Source organism: Capra hircus, chromosome 1, assembly GCF_001704415.2.
Source record: "Capra hircus breed San Clemente chromosome 1, ASM170441v1, whole genome shotgun sequence".
NCBI lineage: Eukaryota > Metazoa > Chordata > Mammalia > Artiodactyla > Bovidae > Capra > Capra hircus.
The window spans coordinates 42,358,413-42,382,717 of record NC_030808.1 but is presented as its reverse complement, the minus strand read 5'-3'; the positions used below and the strand labels follow the sequence as shown (position 1 = coordinate 42,382,717).

The window sequence follows — 24,305 nt, the reverse complement described above, 5'->3', positions numbered from 1 at the left end:
GAAACTCCAATACTTTGGCCACCTGATACGAAGAGCTGACTCATTGGAAAAGACCCTGATGCTGGGAAAATTAAGGGCAGGAAAAGAAGGGGATGACAAAGGATGAGATGATTGGATGGCATTACCGACTCAATGGGCATGGATTTGGGTGAACTCCGGGAGTTGGTGATGGACAGGGAGGCCTGGCATGTTGTGGTTCATGGGGTCGCAAAGAGTCTGACATGACTGAGCGACTGAACTGAACTGAACTGATGCTTAGTTGCTCAGTCGTGTTTGACTTCTTGCGACTGCATGGACTGTAGCCCACCAGCCTCCTCTGTCCATGGGATATTCCAGTCAAGAATACTGGAGTGGGTTGCTATTTACTCCTCCAGGGGATCTTCCTGACCCAGTGATCAAACCCACATCTCCTGTCTCTCCTGTATTGGCAGGCAGATTCTTTACCACTGAGCCACCTGGGAATAAGTCAATAAAAGTATAGTACAACTGTAAATGCAAAAACTTTTAGATAATAATCAACACATAGACACATCTAATTGTATAGTTTTATAGTATTTTAATGAAAAGAGAATACTTATTAATATGATATCTAAACATTTCTCTTTAACATTTTTGTCAGTGAGTCTATGACTTTCTTATTTCTCAGGCTGTAAATTATTGGATTTAAGAAAGGAATTATGACAGTGTAAAACAGAGAGTCCATCATATTCTGATCATTTTCTTGTGCAGATCCAGGGAGCACATACATGAAGAGAAGAGGCCCATAGTATAAAGAGACAGACAGGAGGTGGGCTCCACAAGTGGAGAAGGCCTTCCTTATTCCTTGTAGAGACTTCTTTTTTAAGATTGTAAAGAGAACAAGTGTATAAGAGACAAGAACAATGGAAATGGTGAATGCCTGTATTGATCCAGCAAAAATGAACACCATAAGAAAATTAATTGAAGGGTCAGTACAGGAAATCTTAAACAATGGTATAATGTCACAATAAAAGTGATGTACTATGATGGAATTGCAGAAGGTTAATCTGAGTAAAAAAGCATTATGAATTATGGCATGGAAGAGGCCACCTAAAAATGACAAAACTAATAGCCAGATACATAGTCTATTGGTCATGATCACTGGATAAAGTAATGGTTTGCATATGGCCACATAGCGATCAAATGCCATTGTTGCCAGCAGAAAACATTCTGTGGTTATGCAAATTGCAAAGGAGAAAAATTGTATCTTACATTCAGAAAGAGAGATCATTTTGCTCATGGCAAAGAAGTTGAGCAGCATTTTGGGGGTCACTGTGGAGGATAACCAAGTATCCACAAAGGCCAGATTCCCAAGGAATAAGTACATGGGGATGTGAAGGTGAGGGTCATTGCAGATGAGCGCAATTAGACCAAGGTTTCCCACAATGGTGATGAGATATATCATCAAGAACAGAAGGAACAGGGGGATCTGCCACTCTGGTTGATGTGCAAGTCCTGTGAGAATGAACGCTGTCAGCTCTGTTATGTTTTTTGTTTCCATATCCTTGACAGATGATCTCTGAAATACAATGCAATAAATGGAAAAAGAACACTTCACAAGAATTCTTAAAAGAAAATTCATTGAGAGTAACAGAACCATGCACTATGATGAATGCCTTTTATTTACTCTTACTAAAAACATAAAAAGTATTTGTAGCAGTTGTTATTTTGGCAAAATGCAATCATTTTATTTTAAAATGTAAACAGTCATGAATAGATGTAGAAGAGAAGAAAGACATTCTGAACATGAGCAAATGCATGCGAAAACTATCCTGCATTTTCAAGGTGAATATAGTGTCAAAAGTAAGTTGTCAAAAGGGCCTGGGTTATAAAAGTAAGTCAGTGCCATGTGAAAGATCTTGAACTTTATTCTTTAAGGATAGACATTCATTGAAAACTTTGAAACAGGGATTGGCATCATGAGTTATTTTTGAAATTAAATATTTGGTTGTAGAAAATAGACTGCAGGGTGAAAGACCAGTTGTGAGAAATGCTAATCAGGAATCTATGACTCTTGCCCATGATTCCCAAACCAGATTACACATCAGAATTTTCTGGGGGAGTTTTGGTACAAAAATAAATTCTGAGGTATTATCATAGAAATTGATTCAGCAGGTCATGAATAAAGGTAATATGAATTTTATAAATGTCCTTCAGTGATTAAAATGCATTTGAAATTCTTAAGTCATTGTGTGCTTTTGAGGAAGACAAAGAGATCAAAATTAATTAGATTTAAGTCAATAGGACTTGATAGCATAATAGCTATGAAGAACAGTTAGTAAAAGAGATTGTCACTTGGTAGCTGGGGAGAGTAATCAAAAATTGAGGTTGAGAACTCAGATGCAGTGGCCCATTTTTGCAAGGAGCAATCTCTGAACATCCAGATCACGTAAACTTAGTATCATTCAATAAGGACTTAATAGGAATAATGACTTTGAAGTCATTGAAGTTACTGAACTACGGCATATATGACTAACCCAGTGGATGGTGTTCATAATGTTAAAACAAGAAAGAATGAAAATAAAGGTGAGGAAGTTATATTAAAGAGATTGAAATGTATATACATCATTTGCTAGATCGGATTGACTTTTCTATTACAAATGTCTTGGTGGCAGACAAAAGTTGTTTACTCTAGAAGCCAAAAGTTCTAGAAACTGACTTTTCCTGAAGAGAGGGAAGTAAGTCTATTGTTAACCACTAAAACACTAGATTTGAAATATGTAGAGGGGGGAGAGATGTCAAATGTGGTTTGAGAGATTTGTGGTTCAAAGTCAACCAAGGGAGCAATAACAGGACCCCAGAAAATGCATCCTGAACCCACAACAGTGGCATTTTCATTGTGAGTTGTAGCACTCATGTTCAGCAGCAATGACAGCCCTTATTGAGCTAGCACTGAGATATAATTTCAGCTGTTGACTGCTTAACTTCTTACTTTATGTCCCTGCCTATTTCTCCAGTGGATTTCTCCAGCTTCCCTAGCATTATTTGTTAGAGCCAGTTTCCTTTCAGTTTAGTCATTTTGTCTTGAAACCAGGAGCTGTGGCTCACACAAAAGGAAAAAAAGGAAAGAGCCACAAATGGCTACTGAGCAGAGTGATCAGAGAAACAGGAGGAAACTGGAAAACTGAGACTGAAAAGTTAAAGAGAGGAGAATATGCAAGAACAAAGGAAAGTACAGTGCTTAAAGCAAAATGGATGTTCTAGTAGGATAAGAGTGAACAGAGATTACTGAGTGTGAGAATGAAACTTATGTTACCATGTGTAAAATAGATAGCCAATGAGAATTTGCTGTATGACTCAGGGAGCTCAAACTGGGGCTCTGTGACAGTCTAGAGGAGTGTGATGGGGAGGGAGGTGGGATGGAGGTTCAAGAGGGAGGGGACATATGTATACCTATGGCTGATTCGTGTTGATGTTTGGCAGAAACCAACACAATTCTGTAAAGCAATTAACCTTCAACTGAAAAAATAAATTAAAAAAAAGAGACTTCTAGTGGCTTTAGTGAGAGAAGTTTCCATTTTGTGATAGAGTAGGGATCGTAGGATAATGAGAATTGAATGAAAGCAAGTGACACAGCATTGAGGAAGATGAAATAAAAATGTGGAGAACAGATGTGGATTTTCTTTCTTGTGGAACAATGTCATGAAAGTTGTCAAAAGAAAGAGAGGTGGGGATTGAGAGGAAAGAGGATGGAGAAGCAGAAAGGCAAATTTGGGTGAAAAGGAAACAAGAAGCAGGAAGGACTGCCCTGGTGTTCCAGTGGTTAAGAATCCACCTGCCAAAGCAGGGGACATGGGTTCAAGCCCATGCTCCGCAACAAGAGAGGCCACTGTCATGACAAGCCCATGCACCACAAATAGAGAGTAGCCCCTGCTCTCCACAACTAAAGAAAGCCTGTGCATAATGGTGAAGATTGAGTGTAGCCAAAGATAAGTGAATAAATAAAATTAAAACAAAAAATAAGAAGCCGGAAAAGAGGACAGGACATAGATGGATAAATAAATAAATGTATATATAACACATATTTCTTACACTAAAAACATTATGACCTAAATCCCTAAATACACTTTTAATTCAATTAATGTTTTAGTTCACCATAACATATCGTATGGAGTCATTATAGTCAATCTAATCAGACATATCATTAAAGAGTATAAAATAGTCTTAGAGCTATTTTGCACATCCAGATTTTACTTTTAACAATAGAACAGATTATTTACTTCTTATTATTGTTTTCCATTTTCAAATGCCTGTTTTGACATTTTGTAAACCAAATCAAAATTATTATGTTTAACAGTATTTTAATTTTCCTTGAAAAATAATGAATATTATAGAAATCCTTCTCTTACCAGTATCTGTTAAGAAATCGTCAAGATCCTCTCAGCATTTGGTTTTCCGAGGTGGAAATAATACAGGAGAACTGGAATCACAATAACACAAAGAGCAATATTTTATACACTGATTCATTTTGGAGACTTCATTATCCAGGCTTAGGAAAATGTTGTTTATTAAAATTTTTTTAACACAAGAATTAACCATTTGTAGAACTGCCAGCGAGGAAGGAGTGGAGAACTAATATTCTCCTGATAGTGTCCATGGAATTCCATTAGGACAAAGCTAAGTTGTTCTTCTGGGCATTGAAGACTTGGGCATATATGAGAAATTCATGTTGTTCCACAGGGCATTACAGACTCTGAAATTATAAGCAGTAGTCATTGTAGACAGCGCCAGTTCTAACTATTAAAATTGTACTTTATGCCATACTTTCAAACACAGATGACATATTTGACATGTTTGTGCAAACTCCACTATATCTCTAAATTTTGGTACTCTGAGAACTTTGCTCAGTATGAACTTGTCTGAGCCAATCACATATGATTTGAATGAGGTCAATGTTTTAGATTCCCTCCAAACTCCAATTGCAAGAAAGTTGACCTTTCTGTGTAGCTGGAACTTTCATTCTCTGTATGATCAGAGAGCCTGGGTCATTGGAAAAACACAAAATAGTAAATATGGCTTCCAAAGAGAGAGGCAGCAGGAGCGAGATGGGGTCAGGGAAGTGAGCATATGCGGATAGCAGAGTCTGGAGGCCAGATTATGGAGTTCGCTCTTTACCACATTTTAGAGGAAAACTATTGAGGGATTTTGAACATGGTGATAACAAATTCAGATTTGTGCCGTAACAGAGACAGTTGTTCATGAATGTTCATTCAGAAAAATAAAGCTTACTTTACTCATTTGTGACATTTTGATGTGATATCTGAAAAAAAAAGTGCTTAACTTCCACTTTGGACTTCCTGGTTAGATAGGAAGAGAGAAAAAATGCTTCATTTTGATAGACTGATTAATCACTTAACCTGCTTCCTTACATTTTTGCTGGTGAAAGCCAAAATAGAGGAGATAATATAGGAGAGAGGGGTTCCTGTGAAAAGTACACAGGACGGTGGAGTGGGGAATGTAATGTGCACAGGTAGTTTCAGCACAACTAACACTTGGATAAAATTTACTGCCTTCTTCAACTTTGCGTAATTGTCTCCTAACTTATTTGGTTGCCTATCTGTGAGCACAAAGGCCTGTATTACTGCTTCCAGTATGAGTAGTCTTTTCATTTATGATCATTTAAAATTTTTAATACCTCATTGTGCTTTCTTTGCTTTTCCCTAGTGACTTCATAATATCCTGCCTCTTTTTATGTATCATTCTTTGACGTCTGTCTATCTTTTCTGGTGAAGTGTTTGTTCAAATAGTTTGCCCAGTTTTTAATTGGGTTATTTGTTTCTTTATTATGAGTTTTGGGAGTGCTTCATGTATTCCCAGTGAAAGTTTTTTATCAGATATATGCTTTGTAAATATTGTAATGTAACACACCAATTTGTTACATTGATGACATTACATTGATTGGTTATAGTAAGAAAGGAGTATTTACATTGGTAAGACATTTGCAACAGACATAGAAAACAAATCTCACAAAAATGCGGGCACCTTCTGCTTTAGTGAAATGTCTAGGTGTTCAGTGATATAGCACATGTTGAGATAATTCTTCTAAGTGAAGGATATTACTTCTGGCCCTTCCTGAAACTAAAAGAGAGGAACAACGGATAATATGTTATGTTAATCGCTCAGTCGTGTCCAACTCTTTGCGACCCCGTAGACTGTATCCTCTGTGCATGGGATTCTCCAGGCAAGAATACTGGAGTGGATTGCCATTCCCTTCTCCAGAGGATCTTCCCGAACCAGGGATCAAACCCTGGTCTCCCGCGTTGCAAGTGAAGTCACTCAATCGTGTCCAACTCTGTGCGACCGCATGGACTGTAGCCTACCAGGCTCCTCCCTCCACGGGATTCTCCAGGCAAGAGTACTGGAGTGGGTTGCCATTTCCTTCTCCATGCCTCTGTAAATTTTGGAGGCAATACTATTGTTATTTGGATGTGTTACTATAGCCCATTTACTGAATGATGGGAAAGGCTGATAGTTTTGATTGGGGCTCAGAACAAGAGACATGGAACATGTCTAGGCTTTTGTGCAAGCTCTTCAGTCCCTTCGGCTAAGGGTCCCCAACTTCTGGGCCCTGGACCATTATCTTCTGTCAAATCAGAAGCAACATTAGATTAGAAATAAAGTGCACAATAAATGTAACGCTCTTAAATCATCCTGAAACCATCCTCCCCATCCCCTGTCCATGGAAAAATTGTCTTCCATGAAATCAGTCCCTGCTGCCATAAAGGTTGCAGACTGCTGGCTTAGACCATATGCAACAGGTCCAGTGGAGCTTGAGTCAGCAGTGGCAGATGCTTGGAGCCTTTAATAGGCCTCTAGAGGTGGAAATAGATGCAGGCCTTTAGAATTTTGAGCACAACACTTCCATCCTCTGTGAATAACTCCTCTACTTTAGGAAAGTAACCATTGTTTGTTGCTCACTCTTTGCTAGTGAGCCTCAGTAGAAAGTGTATGTTTAACCATGGCCAAAATTTGCCATGATGCCAGAGCTGCCCTTGCTAAACTAAAGGTTATCTGACCCACGAACCATAAAGTTGTGTGTACACAGCAGCATTCTTTTATCAGATGAAACTAGCAGATACTTGATCAAGCAGGAACAGGCCCTGAAGGCACAAATAAGTTACCTGAAGAAGTGGTCTAAATTCTGTCAGTGTCTACTCGTGCTACAGTGGTGTCTCTCTCACAGTGTGGACCTGTGGTCCTATAGGGAGTTCTCTGTAATTAGTTTACAGAGAAGAGAAGACTGGAGCCTGCAGATCCAGATGAATCTGCCTGGTATACAGGCACCATCAGAAAGTGGACATCTGCTGCACTACAACTCCTCTCTTGTCACCTTCCTGAAGGACATTGGTGATGGGAAAACCTTTTAGTGGGCAGAACTTTGAGCATATGTATTCATATCACACTAAGAAGGAAATCTCTTGGTAATTACAGTCTTCACAGTTGTAAATGATCACATGATCGTAGCTGATTTTTTAACTAACTTATCCATTCTGTATTCCCTTTGCCTAAGGTGGACATTGTTCTTCACCTTGTGTGGTAACACAAACTTTCATTCCTGAAGAGTCTGGGCCATAAAGAGAAAGGGGCAGGTATGTAATTATACAGCAGTTCATCGGCTGTGGCCAATGGTTTAGCAGGATGTTCCTGGACTTTGAAGGAAAATGGCTGGAAATACAAGAAAATTTGAGAAGAATTATGTTAATTGATGTCTCTGAATGGGTAAAAATAACATGAAATGTTTGTGTCCCATGTGAATGCTCACCAAAAAAAGTGATTTTAGCAGAATGAGATTTTATCATTAAGTTATTAAGGTGACCCGATGTATGGACACTAGTCACTCTTTCTCAAGCACTCTGTCACTACTCAGTGAGCACACAAATAAAGCGGTCAGTGTGTCAGAGATAGAGGCTATGCATCTTCTTAACACCTAACTTTGACTTGTGCTTCCTAAGGCCAGCTTGACTGTGACCTCTGTCGGGTGCCCAGGTAGCCAGCAGCTGAGACCATCGCTGAATCCTGATGTGGCACCATTCACTGGCGTGATCACCCATGTGCCTGGTTTCAGGTTCATTACTTTGAACAGTTTCCATCGTGGAAATGGGAGTGTTTTGTTCTTATAAGAATAGACACTTACTCTAGATACAGATATATTTAGGTATATGGGATTCCTTGCAGAAAATGCCTCTGCCAAAATTATCATCCTTCCATCTTTGTGGTATTCCCTATCCACTGTCATAGTACTCCTGACAGCACAGCTTCTGATCAAGGACCTCAACTTAGTGAAAAAAAAGATATGTTAACATGTCCACCCTTGTGGAATTCACTGGCTTTACTCTATTTCCCACCATGCTGAAGCGTATAGTTAGATAGAATGATGAATAGCTTTCATAAAGCCTCAGTTAACAGCAGAACTAGATGGCAATATCTTGCAAGGCTAGGGCAGGGACCTCCAGAAGACTGAATATTTCTGAACCTCCAGTATTTGGTACTGCTTCTGTCAAAGCAAGGATTCATGGGTCCAGGAATCAGGAGACAGAAATGGGATTGGCGTCAGTGTCTACTACCCTTAATGACCACTACAAAATATTTGTTTCTTGTTCCTGTAATTTTCTCCTCTGCTGACCTTGTGGACTCACTTCCAAACAGAGGAATGCTTCCACCAGGAAACACAACAATGATTCCACTAATTGAAAATAGACTGCCCCCTCAATCCTGTTAACTCTATGCTCCTTTGAATCCTCAAAGAAGGGGATTACTGTGCTAGATGAGGTGACTGATGGCAGCTACCAAGGGGAAATGGGACTGCTCCACAAAGCGAGTAACGAAGAGTATGTCTGAAATACAGAAAACCCACTAAGGTATTTCTTAGTATTTTCATTCCCATGATTCAGGTCAATGAAAACGCCAACAAACCAATACAGACAGTAGTTCTTTATGGCCCAGACTCTTCAGAAATGAAAGTTTGTGTTACCACACAAGGTGAAGAACAATGTCCACCTGAGGCAAAGGGAATACAGAATGGATAAGTTAGTTAAAAGATCAGCTACAATCATGTGATCATTTACAACTATGAAGACTGTAATTACCAAGAGATTTCCTTCTTAGTGTGATATGAATACATTTGTGTGTGTGGCAAATTTTTTCACTTTTATTCCCTTATCGTGTGACATAAGATGTACTGACTTTATTTATACTAGTTAAATAATATGATATCAAATTAATAACACTCAAATTACCAGATATTAAGGAGAAAAATAATTATCACTCAAAGATTTTACCTCCTCAAGAATGAGATAGGACATTTTTGTTATACATATATAAGTGTATTATGTTAGGTGGAATATAGCTTTGTTGTTTTCTTTATGTGAAGATAAAATATAATCTTAGGAGATGTTTACAGGTGCCAAGTTGCCATGGGTAGACTTGGGCCAATTCCCTTGTGGCTCAGATGGTGAAGCGTCTGCCTACAATGAGGGAAACCCGGGTTCACTCCCTGGGTCGGGAAATTCCCCTGGAGAAGGAAATGGCAACCCAATCCAGGATTCTTGCCTGGAAAATCCCATGGGCAGAGGATCCTGGTAGGCTGCAGTCCATGGGGTCTCAAAGAGTCAGACACAACTGAATGACTTCAATTCACTTCACTTCAGACTTGTAATGGTTCGTTTCATGTGTCAACTTTGTTGGGCTGTGGGCTATCTAGAAATCTGATTAAACATGATTTTGGTGTGTGTCTCTGTGGGTGTCTCCATAAGTGGTTAGTATGGAATTGGTGGACTCAGTAAAGCATATGGTCCTCCCCAGTATATCTGGGCATCATCCCCATTTGCAGTGGGTCTGAATGAAACAGTGAGGCAGAGGAAGGTTGAATTCAGTGTCTGCTTGCCTGGTTGACACTGGTCTTCAGCTGCTCTTGGTGACCATGATTCTATGAATTTCATACACAGATAAGAATATATACCATGCTTCCCTGGTGGCTTAGATGGTGAGGAGTCTGCCTGCAGTGTAGGAAACCTGGGTTCAATTCCTGGTTTGGAAATATCCCCTAGAGAAGAGAATGACTACCCACTCCAGTACTCTTGCCTGGAGAATTCTATGGACAGAGATGCCTGGTGCTCAGTCCATGGGGTCACATAGAGTTGGGCACAACTGAGCAACTAACACTAACTACTGACTCGAACCTTTGAATTATGACACTTGCTATCCTCAGTTTCCTACTTGAAGAGGGCATTTAATGGAGTCTCTCAGCCTCCATAATTGTGTGAGTCAATAGCTCATAAAAATGACTTTAGTTTATAGGTAGACAATAAGTACTCTTGCCTGGAAAATCTCATGGACAGAGGAGCCTGGTAGGGTGCAGTCTTTGGGGTCGCTAAGAGTCAGACACGACTGAGTGACTTCACTTTCACTTTTCACTTTCATGCATTGGAGAAGGAAATGGCAACCCACTCCAGTGTTCTTGCCTGGAGAATCCCAGGGACGGTGGAGCCTGGTGGGCTGCCATCTATGGGGTTGGGTCGCACATTCGGACACAACTGAAGCGACTTAGCAGTAGCAGCAAAAACAGAGGTACATAGATCTTCTTAGTTCTGTTCCTCTAGACAAACATGACTACAACAGAAATGCACTGTACATTTGGTGAACTTCTTGTTTTATCTTGTATGTTATACGAAATGTCACGATTCAACAGTTAGATTTGTTCTAAAAGGTCTCACTACCTTCTCAGAAGTAGTAAGCATCACATCATTACAACATAAGGAACATCTGTATATGAAAATTTCTTTTGAAAAATGTTGGGACCTAACAAACGCCATGATAGGCTTCAGGGACTAAGGTAGGACTCACGGGAAAAGCTGAGTCATTGCCCAGTGAGGTCATCCCTGCGGATGCCAGGACATGTCTAATCAGCATACTCCCCGTAACCTGGTTTGAGTTTATCAGGATGTAAAAGACATCCCCCTGAAGCCAATAGCCAATTAGTAAATACCAGGAAACCCCTGCAGCCAATAAAGATTAGCCAATTAGTAAATACTAGGAAACTCCTGCAGCCAATCAGCCCTTGCCAATCCTCTGTTCTAAAACCTATAAATACTGCTGTAAATCTGGGCTTGGGGCTCCTTGCTCCACTCCACTGCATTGGATGTGGCAGGAGCCCTAGCTCGAGCTAGAAATAAAACCCCTTCATGCTTTTGCATTGCTGTGGACGTCTTATTCTCTCAGTTTTGGGGACTCGGACTCTGGGCATAACAAAAAACAGGTGTAAAAACTAATCTAGGTTGATAATTGTTTTTCAAAAGGAACAGAAATGCTTCCCATTAACCTTCCTGAAATCAGGCACTAGGTTTGCATTGGTTATCATTAATGTTAATCATGGTTTCCAGGAAAAAGTAATTTTTTTAAAGTCTAAAATACTTCATCCCTTGAAACATATACCCTATCTGTGTCCTTCTGTTCAAAATTGAAAGGTAAGTATAAACAGAGGGTAGAAACTTTCAGAAATATTTCATAGTGCTTTTTCAGTAAGAAATGGAGGATCCCCTGGAGAAGGATATGGCAACCCCCTCCAGTATGCTTGCTTGGAAAATCAGATGGACAGAGGAGCCTGGTGGGCTATAGTCCATAGGGTAGCAAGAATTGGACACAACTTAGTAACTAAACCACACCACAGAGGATATGTAGAAATTCCATTCTGTCTGCTCTCTAAATACCTTAATGCTATACCAGTTTTGCTTTCCTGCTGCTGCTACTGCTGCTAAGTCGCTTCAGTCATGTCCGACTCTGTGCAACCCCAGAGATGGCAGCCCACCAGGCTCCCCTGTCCCTGGGATACTCCAGGCAAGAACACTGGAGTGGGTTGCCATTTCCTTCTTCAATGCATGAAAGTGAAAAGTGAAAGTGAAGTCCTTCAGTCGTGTCCGACTCAGCGATCCCATGGACTACAGCCTACCATACTCCTCCGTCCATGGGATTTTCCAGGCAAGAGTACTGGAGTGGGGTGCCATTGCTTTACTGATTGTTTAAAGCAATTATTCTTCTATCTTAGGCTGCAGTGATGGAGTATCATTGACCTTCTATCGCACGCATTTAGTTTTTACATTCTGGAGAATGAGAAGTTCAAGAACAGTGGGACAGCAGATATTGTACATGTGTGTGTGCTCAGTCACTCAGTCACATCTGACTCTTCTATCTACGGAATTTTCCAGGTTGCCATTTCCTACTCCGGGGGATCTTTCCCACCCAGGAATCGAATCGGAATCTCTTGCATATCCTGCGTTGGCAGGGGGATTCTTTTACCACACTGCCACCTGGGAAGCCCATTGTACATGGTGAGAGCTTACTTCCTGCCTAGTAACAGGCTGTCACCTCACATGAACTTTCCTGATTGAGTATTGTTGTAGAGGACAATAGTTGCCTTATCTATTCCTCTTGTTTTAAGGGAACTAATCCTATCATGTAAGTCTTATCCTTATGACCCAGTCTGAGAGTAATTACCTTCTAAAGACTCCACTCAAAATAACACCACATTAGGGGGTTAGTGATTTAACATAGGAATTTGGGGAGAAACCAAACAGGGGTTTACCTTGTGTAGCTGCAGTCCATGGGGTTGCGGAGAGTCAGAGATGACTTCGGACTGAGCAACAAAAAATAAAACAGAATCAGAAACTCTAATGATGACACCTTTCAATTTGTCTCTTTAAATGATTCTGATGCCTGCTAAATTTTGAGAATTTTGCTTTAGAAGAGCAAAAACAACGAAAGGGAAATCCTATAACAGAGAAGTATTGACATGTAGTAAATAACATTTTGCCAAAGTTATTTAACCACCAGACTTTAGTTACATAGTTCTGGCTTTGATTGATATCTGTTTTTATCTAATCCCAATCATGTTGAACACCGTCTAGAACAATTTTATCCACAGACTCCTGAACAGCATGTCTCACTCAGTACTAAGGTATTCTAAGGTGATGAGAAAAATCGTATATAAATGTATATAAGGAGAGAATTGTTCTTTCCTTTTATTCTCCAGATTAAGAGAATAAATGCACTTCATGATAAACAGTGTCTCAAGTGTATTATTTGTATTTCTAAGGACTGATTTAATCCAGGATCAGCGGTGTTTCAGACAACTGATGAGTTTAGCAAAATGATCTCATTCTATACACCTAAATAACTGTTAAATAGTACAGATTGAATTTCATAGTTTCTTTTTAAAGGAATCAGAAGAATACCTTTTTTAAAATGTGAATGTTTCACAGGTGTATCTTTTACCTCTTTTCCAACACGCCAGTGAAATGACAAAAATAATCTACAAAATGATCAGAGGTGAGTGGGATCACCTCATTTGACTAGGGATTTTTGTAATTTCTGGAAGGCACAACGCAGTTAGGATTGTACTGAAGGTCAAAACAGAGCAGAGGAACCTGTAGAGGAGACATCTACAAGAGAAGACCACGAGGAGATCTGAGTTTCTTGGGGGCCTCCAGCTATTCCATAGTCACCAAGCTAAATTAGGACTTGACAGGTGATTTACCCCACTCATGTACTCATAACTTGACATCAAACTTCTCATTCAAAGAAAAATCCATTAGGGAAAAGTCCTTAATGATGGTAGAAAAAATATATACATGATGCCTATACTTTCAGTTAATTTTGGGGTCATTACAATGTATGAAAAGGCAAAAATCCATATAATTTACAGGAAACCATCTGAACAATGGAAACATTGTACAGCAATAACAATGAATTATGGACATATACAATAACAATGATTCTTTAGGGAGAAGAGTAAAAGCACCTGGACTGTGATCAATCCATTTCCTTTTTCTAGAATGTGGAAGGAATGCCTTAGAGGAACAAAATCAGATAGATGACCTGGTCTAATCTTGTGACTTGCACCTCCAGGAATATAGATTAATCCTATTTGTTGAAATATGCGTATCTTTAATCCAAACTTCTTAATTAGGAGGCTATTTTCAGATATTTTGTCATACTCTATCCCAGGACCCAATCTTATGTATAAGAAGAATTCACTTTAGGTATATGATATTTGCCATTCACATTAAAGAAGTTTTAAAAGTAAGCTGACATACAGCATCCACCCCAGGCCCAGTAATTTCTCTTGTCTCATTACCAGGTTAAAAAAGAGTGATACAAACTTACACATTCTATGTATTTGTGCTGTCTATCATTTTAATATTACAGATATTTCACTAATTCCTATTTAAGACCTCATATGTATAAACTATTGTGCTACATACAAGAAAAGAGAGAAAGACATAAAAATTGTAGTCTAAAAGAACTTATTATATTAGGCCAGGTGGGGCCAAGAAGTATAAATCAGCTGCTAAAAGGTTAAAATCAGTGAGCATTCCTAGTTTCTTTGCGATATTCTGGAAATACATCTTGGAAGTCGTAGCATGTGAGAGAAATATTGAAGAAATGATGCCATTTCAGTTTTAAATGAAGACGAAATATTTGAGTGGGGAAGGCACTCTATGGATAGACCTGTGTGAGCAAAAGCATGAACCTGAGAGAGAGAGGTTTGTCCAGAAGGCTTTCAGAAACTCAGTTTGAATATAACATAGGAGAATCGTGGAGGAAGAATTTTCCAGTTTGAACTAAGTTAAACTAAGGTTTTATTTGAAAGGACTTCAGATATTGTCAGAGTGAACAAATGCTGGATAGAGAATAGATAGATGGTTAGGTAGTGTATTTATATATAATATAATCTGTATATATAGATACATTTCAATATATACAAATATTTGTACTTTTGTTTATATATCATATAATCTGCATACACATGAAAAAATAATTACAGTGCATCTGTATATCTACAACTCTAGATACATTTATCATGTTTGCTTACAATCTGGTAGCAATGACAATCCTTTAAAAGTAATTGAAGAATGATATGGTCTAATTACAGTCCTGTTTCTAAAGGTTAATCTGACAGTTGTGTTTGGAAAGGAAGGAAATATTAGCAACATGGAGGAATCAATAACTAGAGTTTTACAGATCACAGACACTGATAATTTTGAAGGTGTGGACCTGAGTGGAATCAGTAGGAGTGTGTGTGAAATTTCAGTGTTGAGAGAAGGGCGGGCATGGATCTGGAAATGTATCACTTATCATACTTAAATAATATGCAATGTGAGAAAAGCCAATTTTCAAGGACTTTTAAGACAGAAACTATCCAGATTTTTGCTCATTTTCATGTCTTTGCCACCAACACATTGGGAACTATGATATCATGCTATTGACATTATTTGAACTTTGATAATATACATTTAAAAACCTTTGAGGTTAACAACACATTTTTTTTTTAATTTTTTTATTTTTTTTTAAATTTTAAAATCTTTAATTCTTGCATGCGTTCCCAAACATGAACCCCCCTCCCACCTCCCTCCCCACAACATCTCTCTGGGTCATCCCCATGCACCTGCCCCAAGCAAGCTGCACCCTACGTCAGACATGGACTGGCGATTCAATTCTTACATGACAGTATACAAGTTAGAATTCCCATTCTCCCAAATCATCCCACCCTCTCCCTCTCCCTCTGAGTCCAAAAGTCCGTTATACACATCTGTGTCTTTTTTCCTGTCTTGCATACAGGGTCATCATTGCCATCTTCCTAAATTCCATATATATCTGTTAGTATACTGTATTGGTGTTTTTCTTTCTGGCTTACTTCACTCTGTATAATTGGCTCCAGTTTCATCCATCTCATCAGAACTGATTCAAATGAATTCTTTTTAACGGCTGAGTAATACTCCATTGTGTATATGTACCACAGCTTTCTTATCCACATTTAAATAAATGTTATATACTACTGACTTCTTTAGCTTACAAACTTTTTTTTTTTAACTTTAGGAAGATTGAGACCATTTCCTTCCTATTCTCCAATTTCTCTTCTTCCCATACCCATCCCAACTTAGTCATTCAGTCTGAACTCTTAGCTTCCTGAATTAGTGAAGATTTTCAGTTACCCAGCAACAGACACAGCTGAAAAGGGCCTTAGAAGGCATTATAGATGGTGAAGTGAAGTGAAGTGGCTCAGTCATGTCCGACTCTTTGCAACCCCATGGGCTGTAGCCTACCAGGCTCCTCTGTCCGTGGGACTTTCCAGGCAATAGTCCTAGACTGGATTGCCATTTCCTTCTCCAGGGGATCTTCCCAACCCAGGGTTTGAACCCGGGTCTCCCGCATTGTATACAGATGCTTTACCGTCTGAGCCAGCAGGGAAGTCCTTTATAGACAGTAGAAGTAATTTACTTTTACCTCCTTATAGAAGCACACTGAGTTAAGAGCATCTCATATGGTTTGGCCTGCCCTTCAATGTTTTAACTCCCTTCACATGGTTTTCATTACTTTCCTCTTCAGTTTATTTTTCTGTGTCATATGAGAATTGAATCCATATGAAGCAGGATCACCAGGGACCAAATAAAGTAGAATAAAACCTTGAATGATGTCTGGCAATATTCCTGGGGTTTACCTCTGTTTACTCAAACACAAAAATGCCCACTATGTGAAGTTAAATGTGATATGAGTCTCCAGGCTATACCCAGAGAGATGTTGTGGGGAGGGAGGTGGGAGGGGGGTTCATGTTTGGGAACGCATGTAAGAATTAAAGATTTTTAAATTTAAAAAATAAAAAAAATTAAAATTAAAAAAAAAGAATGTATTACTATCAAAGATCCCATCTCAAGTATTTTTCAGAGGTTTTAGTACTTGTGCGCTCATTTGCTCAGTAATATCCAACTCTTTGTGACCCCATGGACTCGCCCATCTCCTCTGTCCATGGAATTTTCCAGGCAAGAATACTGGAGCAGGTTGCCGTTTCCTCCTGCAAGGGATCTTCCTGACCCAGAGATCCAGACCACATCTGCTATGTCTCCCGCACTAGCAGGCATGTCCTTTTACCTCTGTGTCACCTGGGAAACCCATATTTCAGTGCTTAATACATGTTTAATAAATCTACTTTAAAAACCACAATGAGGAATATACAAGCATGTAAAGTTTTTTTCATTTTAATTTATTTGGCTGTGCCATGCAGCCTGTAGTATGTTAGTTTCTAGACCAGGGATCAAACCCAGGCCATCAGCACTGATGATGTGTAGTCCTAAGCACTGGACAGCCAGGGAATTTCCCATTTTAAATTCTGCTTCACTTATTTTAGCATGATATGAACATTTGATTAAAATTCCGTCTCTTTTAATAAGGTATATAAATACCTTAAAGAATTTATTGAGTACTGAAATCTTGTCATTAAAATAATAGGGTAGTTATGAATGCAAACAAAACTGAACTCTAATCTACATAGTTTTGTGTTGTTTTCAAGGAGGAATACACATATTAGTATTGGATCTAAATATTTCTCTTTAACATTTTTGTCAGTGAATTTTTGACTTTCTTATTTCTCAGGCTGTAGATAATTGGATTTAAGAAAGGAATTATGACAGTGTAAAATAGAGAGTCCATCATATCTCGATCATCTGCTCGTGTGGATCCAGGGAGCACATACATGAAAAGAAGACTCCCATAGTATAAGGAGACAGATAGGAGGTGGGCACCACAGGTGGAGAACGCTTTCCTTATGCCTTGTGCAGACTTCTTCCTTAAAATCGTAAAGAGAACTAGTGTATAAGAGACAAGAATAATAAGGATGGTGAACACTTGAATTGAACCAGAGAAAATAAATATCATCAGAACATTGACAGAAGGATCAGTACAAGAAATTTTAAACAATGGCATGATGTCACAATAAAATTGATGTATGATGTTAGAATTACAAAAGGTTAATCTGAATAAAAAACATGCATGAAGTAAGGTGTGAAGAAGGCCACCTGAAAGGGATGAAATTAACATTCGCATGCATAGTCTGTTAGTCATAATTGCTGGATAAAGTAATGGATTGCATATGGCTACATAACGATCATATGACATTGTTGCCAGCAGAAAACATTCTGTGGTTCCACTGACTCCAAAGGAAAAGAATTGCACTATGCATTCAGAGAGAAAGATCCTCTTGTTCTTGGTGAAGATGTTGACCAGCATCTTGGGGACCACTGTGGAGGATAACCAAGTATCCACACAGGCTAAACTCCCAAGGAATAAGTACATGGGGGTGTGAAGGTGAGGGTCATTCCAGATGACGGCAATCAAACCCAGGTTCCCCATGATAGTGAAGATGTATATAACCAAGAAGAGCACGAACAGAGGGATTTGCCATTCTGGTTGATATGTAAGTCCTGTGAGAACAAACTCTGTCAGCTGTGTTGCATTTTTCCTTTCCATATCCTTAATAGAAGGCCTCTGAAATCAAATATAGTGAATATAAAAAGGACAGTCATCAATCATTTAAGAAAAAAACTTTGGTGAAAATAATTGAAATAAAACCATACACTAGCCTGAATGCCCTTTATTTTACTTACTCTTCTAAAATGCATGAAAAGTATTTAGAAAATTATTACATTAGAAAAATGCAAATATTTTATTTCAAAGTATGTACAATAATTAACAGGTATAAAAGAGGAGAGATTAAGACATTATGCATCAAAAGTAAAGAGGTGGAGCTTCCTTAGTGACCCAGGTGTTAAGAATGTGCTTTGCAATGCAGGGGACATGGGTGTGATCCTTGGCCCAGGAAGATCCCACAGGCCATGGGGCAACTCAGCCCGTTCATGACAACTACTGAGCCCTTGCGCCACAGCTACTGAAGTCCTTGGGCCCTAGAGCCTGTGCTCTGGAACAAGAGAAGCCAGTGCCATGAGAAGCTTGCATACCACAGTGAAAAGTAGCCCCCACTCACCACAACTAGAGAAAACCTTCATGCAGCAACGAAGACCCAGTGCAGCCAAAAAAAAAAAGCCCAGGATGTTAGAAGGCCCTGGATTATAAAATGAATTGAATGCCATGTGAAAGACCTTAAATTTTCTTCTTCAAGGAATAGACAGACATTGAAAATTTTTGAGACGTGGAGTGTCTTCACCATTTTTTTAAAATAAATACTTGACTGTAGAAAATAGGCTGCAGGGTGAAAACCCTGGTGTCATAAATATTGATCAGTAAACTGGAACATTTATGCAGGGATTTCTGTACCATATTACATAACAGGATTGTCTGGGGGAGTTTTGGTACAAAATATAGATTCTGAGGTATTATTGTAGAAATTGATTCAGTAGCTCATAGATTACATCTAGTAATATGTATTTTATAAATGTTCCCCAAGTGATTAAAACATTTGTGAAGTTTTTATTCCATGTGTGATATGGCATTGAAAATTTTGAGGAAGGCAGACAAATCAAAATAAATCAGGATGTAGAGTCACCATTAGATGTGAAGAGTTATAAATAGAGGTAAAACAGTCAGTGGGTTTCTGGTTAGATGGTCATCAAAAATTAAGATTGAAAATTCAGATACAGTGGCCAATTTTTGCTAAGAACATCCTCTGAACATTGAAGTGACATAAACCTAGCAGTATGATTCTCCAAGAGCTTAATAGAAATGACTCAGGAATCATTGAGGTGGCAGAAAGCATACTTTGTATGACTTATCCAGTGGACAGCATGCATAAGGTAAAAAGAAGGAAGTAAATGTGAAGGAGTTAAATTAAAATGAATTTTGCTACATCATCTGATCCTCTTTTCTGCCACATGATTCTTGATATTAGACAAAAACTGTCATTCACTTTAGAAGCCAAAATTCTGAAAACTGACTTTCCCCAGGAATTTAGAGTGAGGGAACTAGATCCAGGGTTAGCCACTCAAACTACCACACAATTGCACTCATTTCATATGCTAGCAAAATAATGGTGAAAATTCTCCAAACTAGGCAAAAACAGTACCTGAACCGAGAACTTCCAGATATTCAAGCTGGATTTAGAAAAGGCAGAGATCAAACTGCCAACATCTGTTGGGTCATAAAAAAAGCAAGAGACTTCCAGAAAAACATCTCCTTCTGCTTCATTGACTATGCTAAAGCCTCTGACTGTGTAGATCACAATAAACTGTGGAACATTCAAAAGAGATGGAAATACCAGACCACCTTACCTGCCTCCTGGGAAACTTGTATGCAGGTCAAGAAGCAACAGTTAGAACTGGTCATGGGAAAACAGACTGGTTCCAAATTGAGAAAGGAGTATGTCAAGGCTATGTCAAGACTATGTCAATTATGTCTCCCTACTTATTCAACTTATATGCAGAGTATATCATGTGAAATGCTGGGCTAGATGAAGCACAAGCTGGAATTAAGATTGCTGGGAGAAATATCAGTAACCTCAGATAGCATCACCCTTATGGCAGAAAGCAAAGAAGAACTAAGGAGCCTCTTGATGAAGGCAAAAGGAGAATGGAAAAGGCTGTTTTAAAATTCAACTCAAAAAATGAAGATCACGGCATCTGGTCCCATCACTTCATGGCAAATAGATGGGGAAACAGTGGAAATGGTGGCTGACTATTTTCTTGGGCTCCAAAATCACTGCACATAGTGACTGCAGCCATGAAACTGAAAGAAGCTTGCTCCTTGGAAGAAAAGCTATGACAAACCTAGACAGCATATTAAAAAGCAGAGACATTACTTTGCCAACAAAGGTCCGTCTAGTCAAAGCTATGGTTTTTCCTGTAGTCATGTATGGATGTGAGAGCTGGACTATAAAGAAAGCTGAGCACTGAAGAATTGATGCTTTTGAACTGTGGTGTTGGGGAAGACTCTTGAGAGTCCCTTGGACTGTAAGGAGATCCAACCTGTCAATCCTAAAGGAAATCAGTCCTGACTATTCATAGGAAGAACTGATGCTGATGCTGAAGCTCCAATATTTTGGTCACCTGATGTAAAGGGCTGACTCATTAGAAAAGACCCTGATGGTGGGAAAGATTGAAGGAGGGAGGAAAAGGGGATGACAGAGGATAAGATAGTTGGATGGCATCACCGACACAATGTACATGTGTTTGAGCAAGCTCTAGGAGTTGATGATGGACAGGGAAGCCTGGCATGCTGCGCAATTCATGGGGTTGCAAAGAGTCAGACATGAATAAGTGACTGAACTGAACTGAACTCAAACCTACCTACACCAGATTTGTGATATGAAAAGGTGAGAAAGAGGTCAAATGTGAACAAAAGAGATTTTTAGTTGCAAATCAGCCAAGTACACAGTATCACAACACCAAAATCCATCCTGTTTCCACAACAGTGGCATTGTCATTGTGAGATATCTTGCAACCAGGAATACCAGCTCACACAAGAAGGAAAGACCAGAAAAGGCTACTGAGCAGAGGTGATCAGGGAGGCAGGAGAGAATGGGAAGCTGAGTGTTGGGAACTTGAAGAGAGGAAAATACTCAAGAAGAACAAAGTAAAGAACAGTGCCTAAGTCAGATAAATGCTCTGGCTGGGCAAGGAGTGAACAGCATCACTGCATGTCAGGATTAAGAGATTTTTGGTGACTTTTGTAGTCCCCTGATGGCTCAGTGGCTGTAGTGAGAGCAGTTTTCATTTGTGATAGAGTCAAGGCCAGAAATGGATGGGAAGCAAGTGGGACAGTAGTGAGGAAAATGAAAGAGAGTATCTCAGATGTGGACAACAGATGTGGATTTCTTGTCTTGTGGAACAACATCATGAAAGTTTTCAAAAGAGAGAGAGGAGCCAGTGAAAGGAGTAAGGATAAAGCAGCAGAATGGGAAATTTGGCCAGGGAAGGGGCAGTGCAAAGGAAACAGGAAGCAGAAAGAGAAGGGAAGGAACATCAATGTTAAGTGTAGGAAAGATAAGGCAATGAAGAGGGAGAGAGGAAGTATCAGAGGAAGGCTCAGATGAAATAAGGGGAAAAGCTAGAGGTAGGGCTTAAATATTGTCTTAAATCTGATTTTTATTAGAAGTTGTCAGCACTGAGAATCTTTTCTTTTATTCAAAATTCCAAGTTTATTTTTCTATGGAATAGGAACTTTCATTTTAATTTTACCTTATAAATTTGTATTGTTAGTAAATATACTCTCACTGCCTAGTATCATTGCTATTACTGTGCTTAGAGCAGACTTTCCCTAGAATTTCTGATGGATTTACTTGACAGCTGTTGCTTTTCTACCAGTTTGATAGCAGAAAAATAGAGCCAAAGACTGGAATTTCATACAGGCAATATAAATAATCAGTGCCAATAACTGCAGTTATTAAATGTATGTTTATTTGGACTGGTCTTTCTTCTATGCAGGACTTCCCTGATGGCTCAGACGGTAAAGTGTCTGCCTACAATGCAGGAGACCTGGGTTTGATCCTTGGGTTGGAAAGATTCCCTGTAGTAGGAAATGGCAACCCATGCCAGTATTCTTGCCTGGACAATCCCATGGACAGAGGAACCTGGTAGGCTACAGTCCAAGGGGTTGCAAACAGTCGGACACGACTGAATGACTTCGCTTTCACTTTTCTTCTATGCAGTCCTAAAACTAAATAATCAAAATGTTCAGCTCAGTGTGTGGGTAATTATTAAGTCATAAAGCTGAAAAGAGCACTAGAGAAGCATTTTTTGCATTTTTCTATATATATGTTTTTTTCAGGGAAACTGTTGTCAGAAGTAGGTTACAAAGTAGAGGTTACTATTTAAGTGATTTACTATTTAAGTGACTTAAATGCAGAGAGTCTGCTTAATTAAATGAAATAAGTGTTTTGAATACAATTATCAAAAAAGTTTCTTTTACAAGAAACATTCTGACTTAAATTCCTAAACTGCCTTTTATTGTTTAACAGTCTGGTAACCAAAACTTAGGCTATGCAATCATTCCAATTATTTTAATCAGATAATTTTATATCATTAAAGAATACAGTGTAGTCTTAGAGCTTGTCCAGATTTTACTGACAATAATAAAATATGCAGATTATTCACTGTTTTCCATTTTCAACTGGATATTTTGATATCTTATAAGCCAAATCAAAATTATTACAAATTTAATAATATTTCAACTTTCTATAAAAAATAATGAATATTATAAAAATCATTCTCTCTCACCAATATCTGTTAAGAAATTGTGGAAATCCCTTTAGCATTCGACTTGCTGAAGTATTAATACAAAATAGAACTCAGGCGCTGCAATTGCAATAACACAGGCAGCATCATTTTGCACACTGATTCATTTTGGGAGCTTCATTTTCCAGGCCCAGGAAAATGTTGTTTCTATGAACTTGTTTTGAACAGAATTGTCAACCATTGCATAACTGTATGCTTTTGCCAAAAGAGGAAGGAATGATGAACTAAAATTCCCCAGATAGTGCCCAAGGATTCCCTTTAGGACAAACTTAAGCTTTTCCACTGGGCATTATGTGCTTGGACATTTATGAGGATTCCAGGTTGTTCCACTGGGCATTGCAGTCTCTGAAATCATAAACATTAACATATTTACATAACACAGAACACATTTCTGACATGTTTATGCAAACTCCAGTTTATCTATGAATTTTGATATTCTGCCAGTATGGTTTTAATTAACTATACATGATTTTAATGACATCAAAGTTCTAGATTCTCTTCAGAAGCCAACTACAGGAAAATCCTCCTCCTCATGGAAATTGTAACTCACATCCAGACCCACACCTAACTCCCCACTTTGCAGTGAAAACTGATGAGCAATCTTCCTAGGAAGAGCAAAGGAAAAGCAAAATGAAAGACCACAGGGGTAGGTAGCCAAGATCAGGGCTCCTCCGACTTTAATTCCTATGAATCTCCTGGTGATCTTCTTAGAATGCAGATTCTGTTTTGGTAGGTCAGAGGTGGTTCCTGAGGGGCATCATTTCTCACAGAGTGCTGTGTCTGGATATTTGCCATCTTCAGAGACTTCCTTTATTTGCACGCCTAGCTTCTCAGAGAGTTGGATCATTACAGAAACGATACAGAAACAAAGAAAAATGGCAAATGGAGCTTGTGTGCAAAGAGAGAAGCAAAGTGGAGACAAAGTAGACAAAGGAGGCCAGTGTGAGTGATCACAGAGGATCTAGAGGCTGGTCGAGTACTTTGTTCTTTACCGAACTTAACGGATAACTACTAAGGCATTTTGAACATGGTGGTCACATGTCCCGATTTGCCTTTAAATATTTACAGAGAAGTTGCCATTAAACATTTATTGAGAAAAATGATGACATTATGTCAAAATAGAAGAGAAAGAAAACTGGCTTAAAACTCAACATTCATAAAACAAAGATCATGAAATCTGGTCCCATCTTTTCATGGCAAATAGAAGGGGGAAAAGTGGAAACAGTGCAGATTTTATTTTCTTGGGCTCCAAAATCATTATTGGTGGTGACTGCAGCC

The 24,305-nt window shown here is 38.9% G+C and overlaps 2 protein-coding genes across 2 annotated transcripts; both read right to left on the bottom strand.

The window, feature by feature from the left end:
• Positions 590-1,540, bottom strand: LOC102173783 (olfactory receptor 5H8-like). Its single transcript, XM_005674822.2, has one exon. It carries the CDS (start codon positions 1,517-1,519, stop codon positions 590-592), a length of 930 nt encoding a protein of 309 aa, XP_005674879.2. The 5' UTR covers positions 1,520-1,540.
• On the bottom strand, positions 17,383-18,348 carry LOC102173504 (olfactory receptor 5H8-like). Its single transcript, XM_018053527.1, has one exon. The coding sequence runs from the start codon at positions 18,310-18,312 to the stop codon at positions 17,383-17,385; it is 930 nt and encodes a 309-aa protein (XP_017909016.1). The 5' UTR covers positions 18,313-18,348.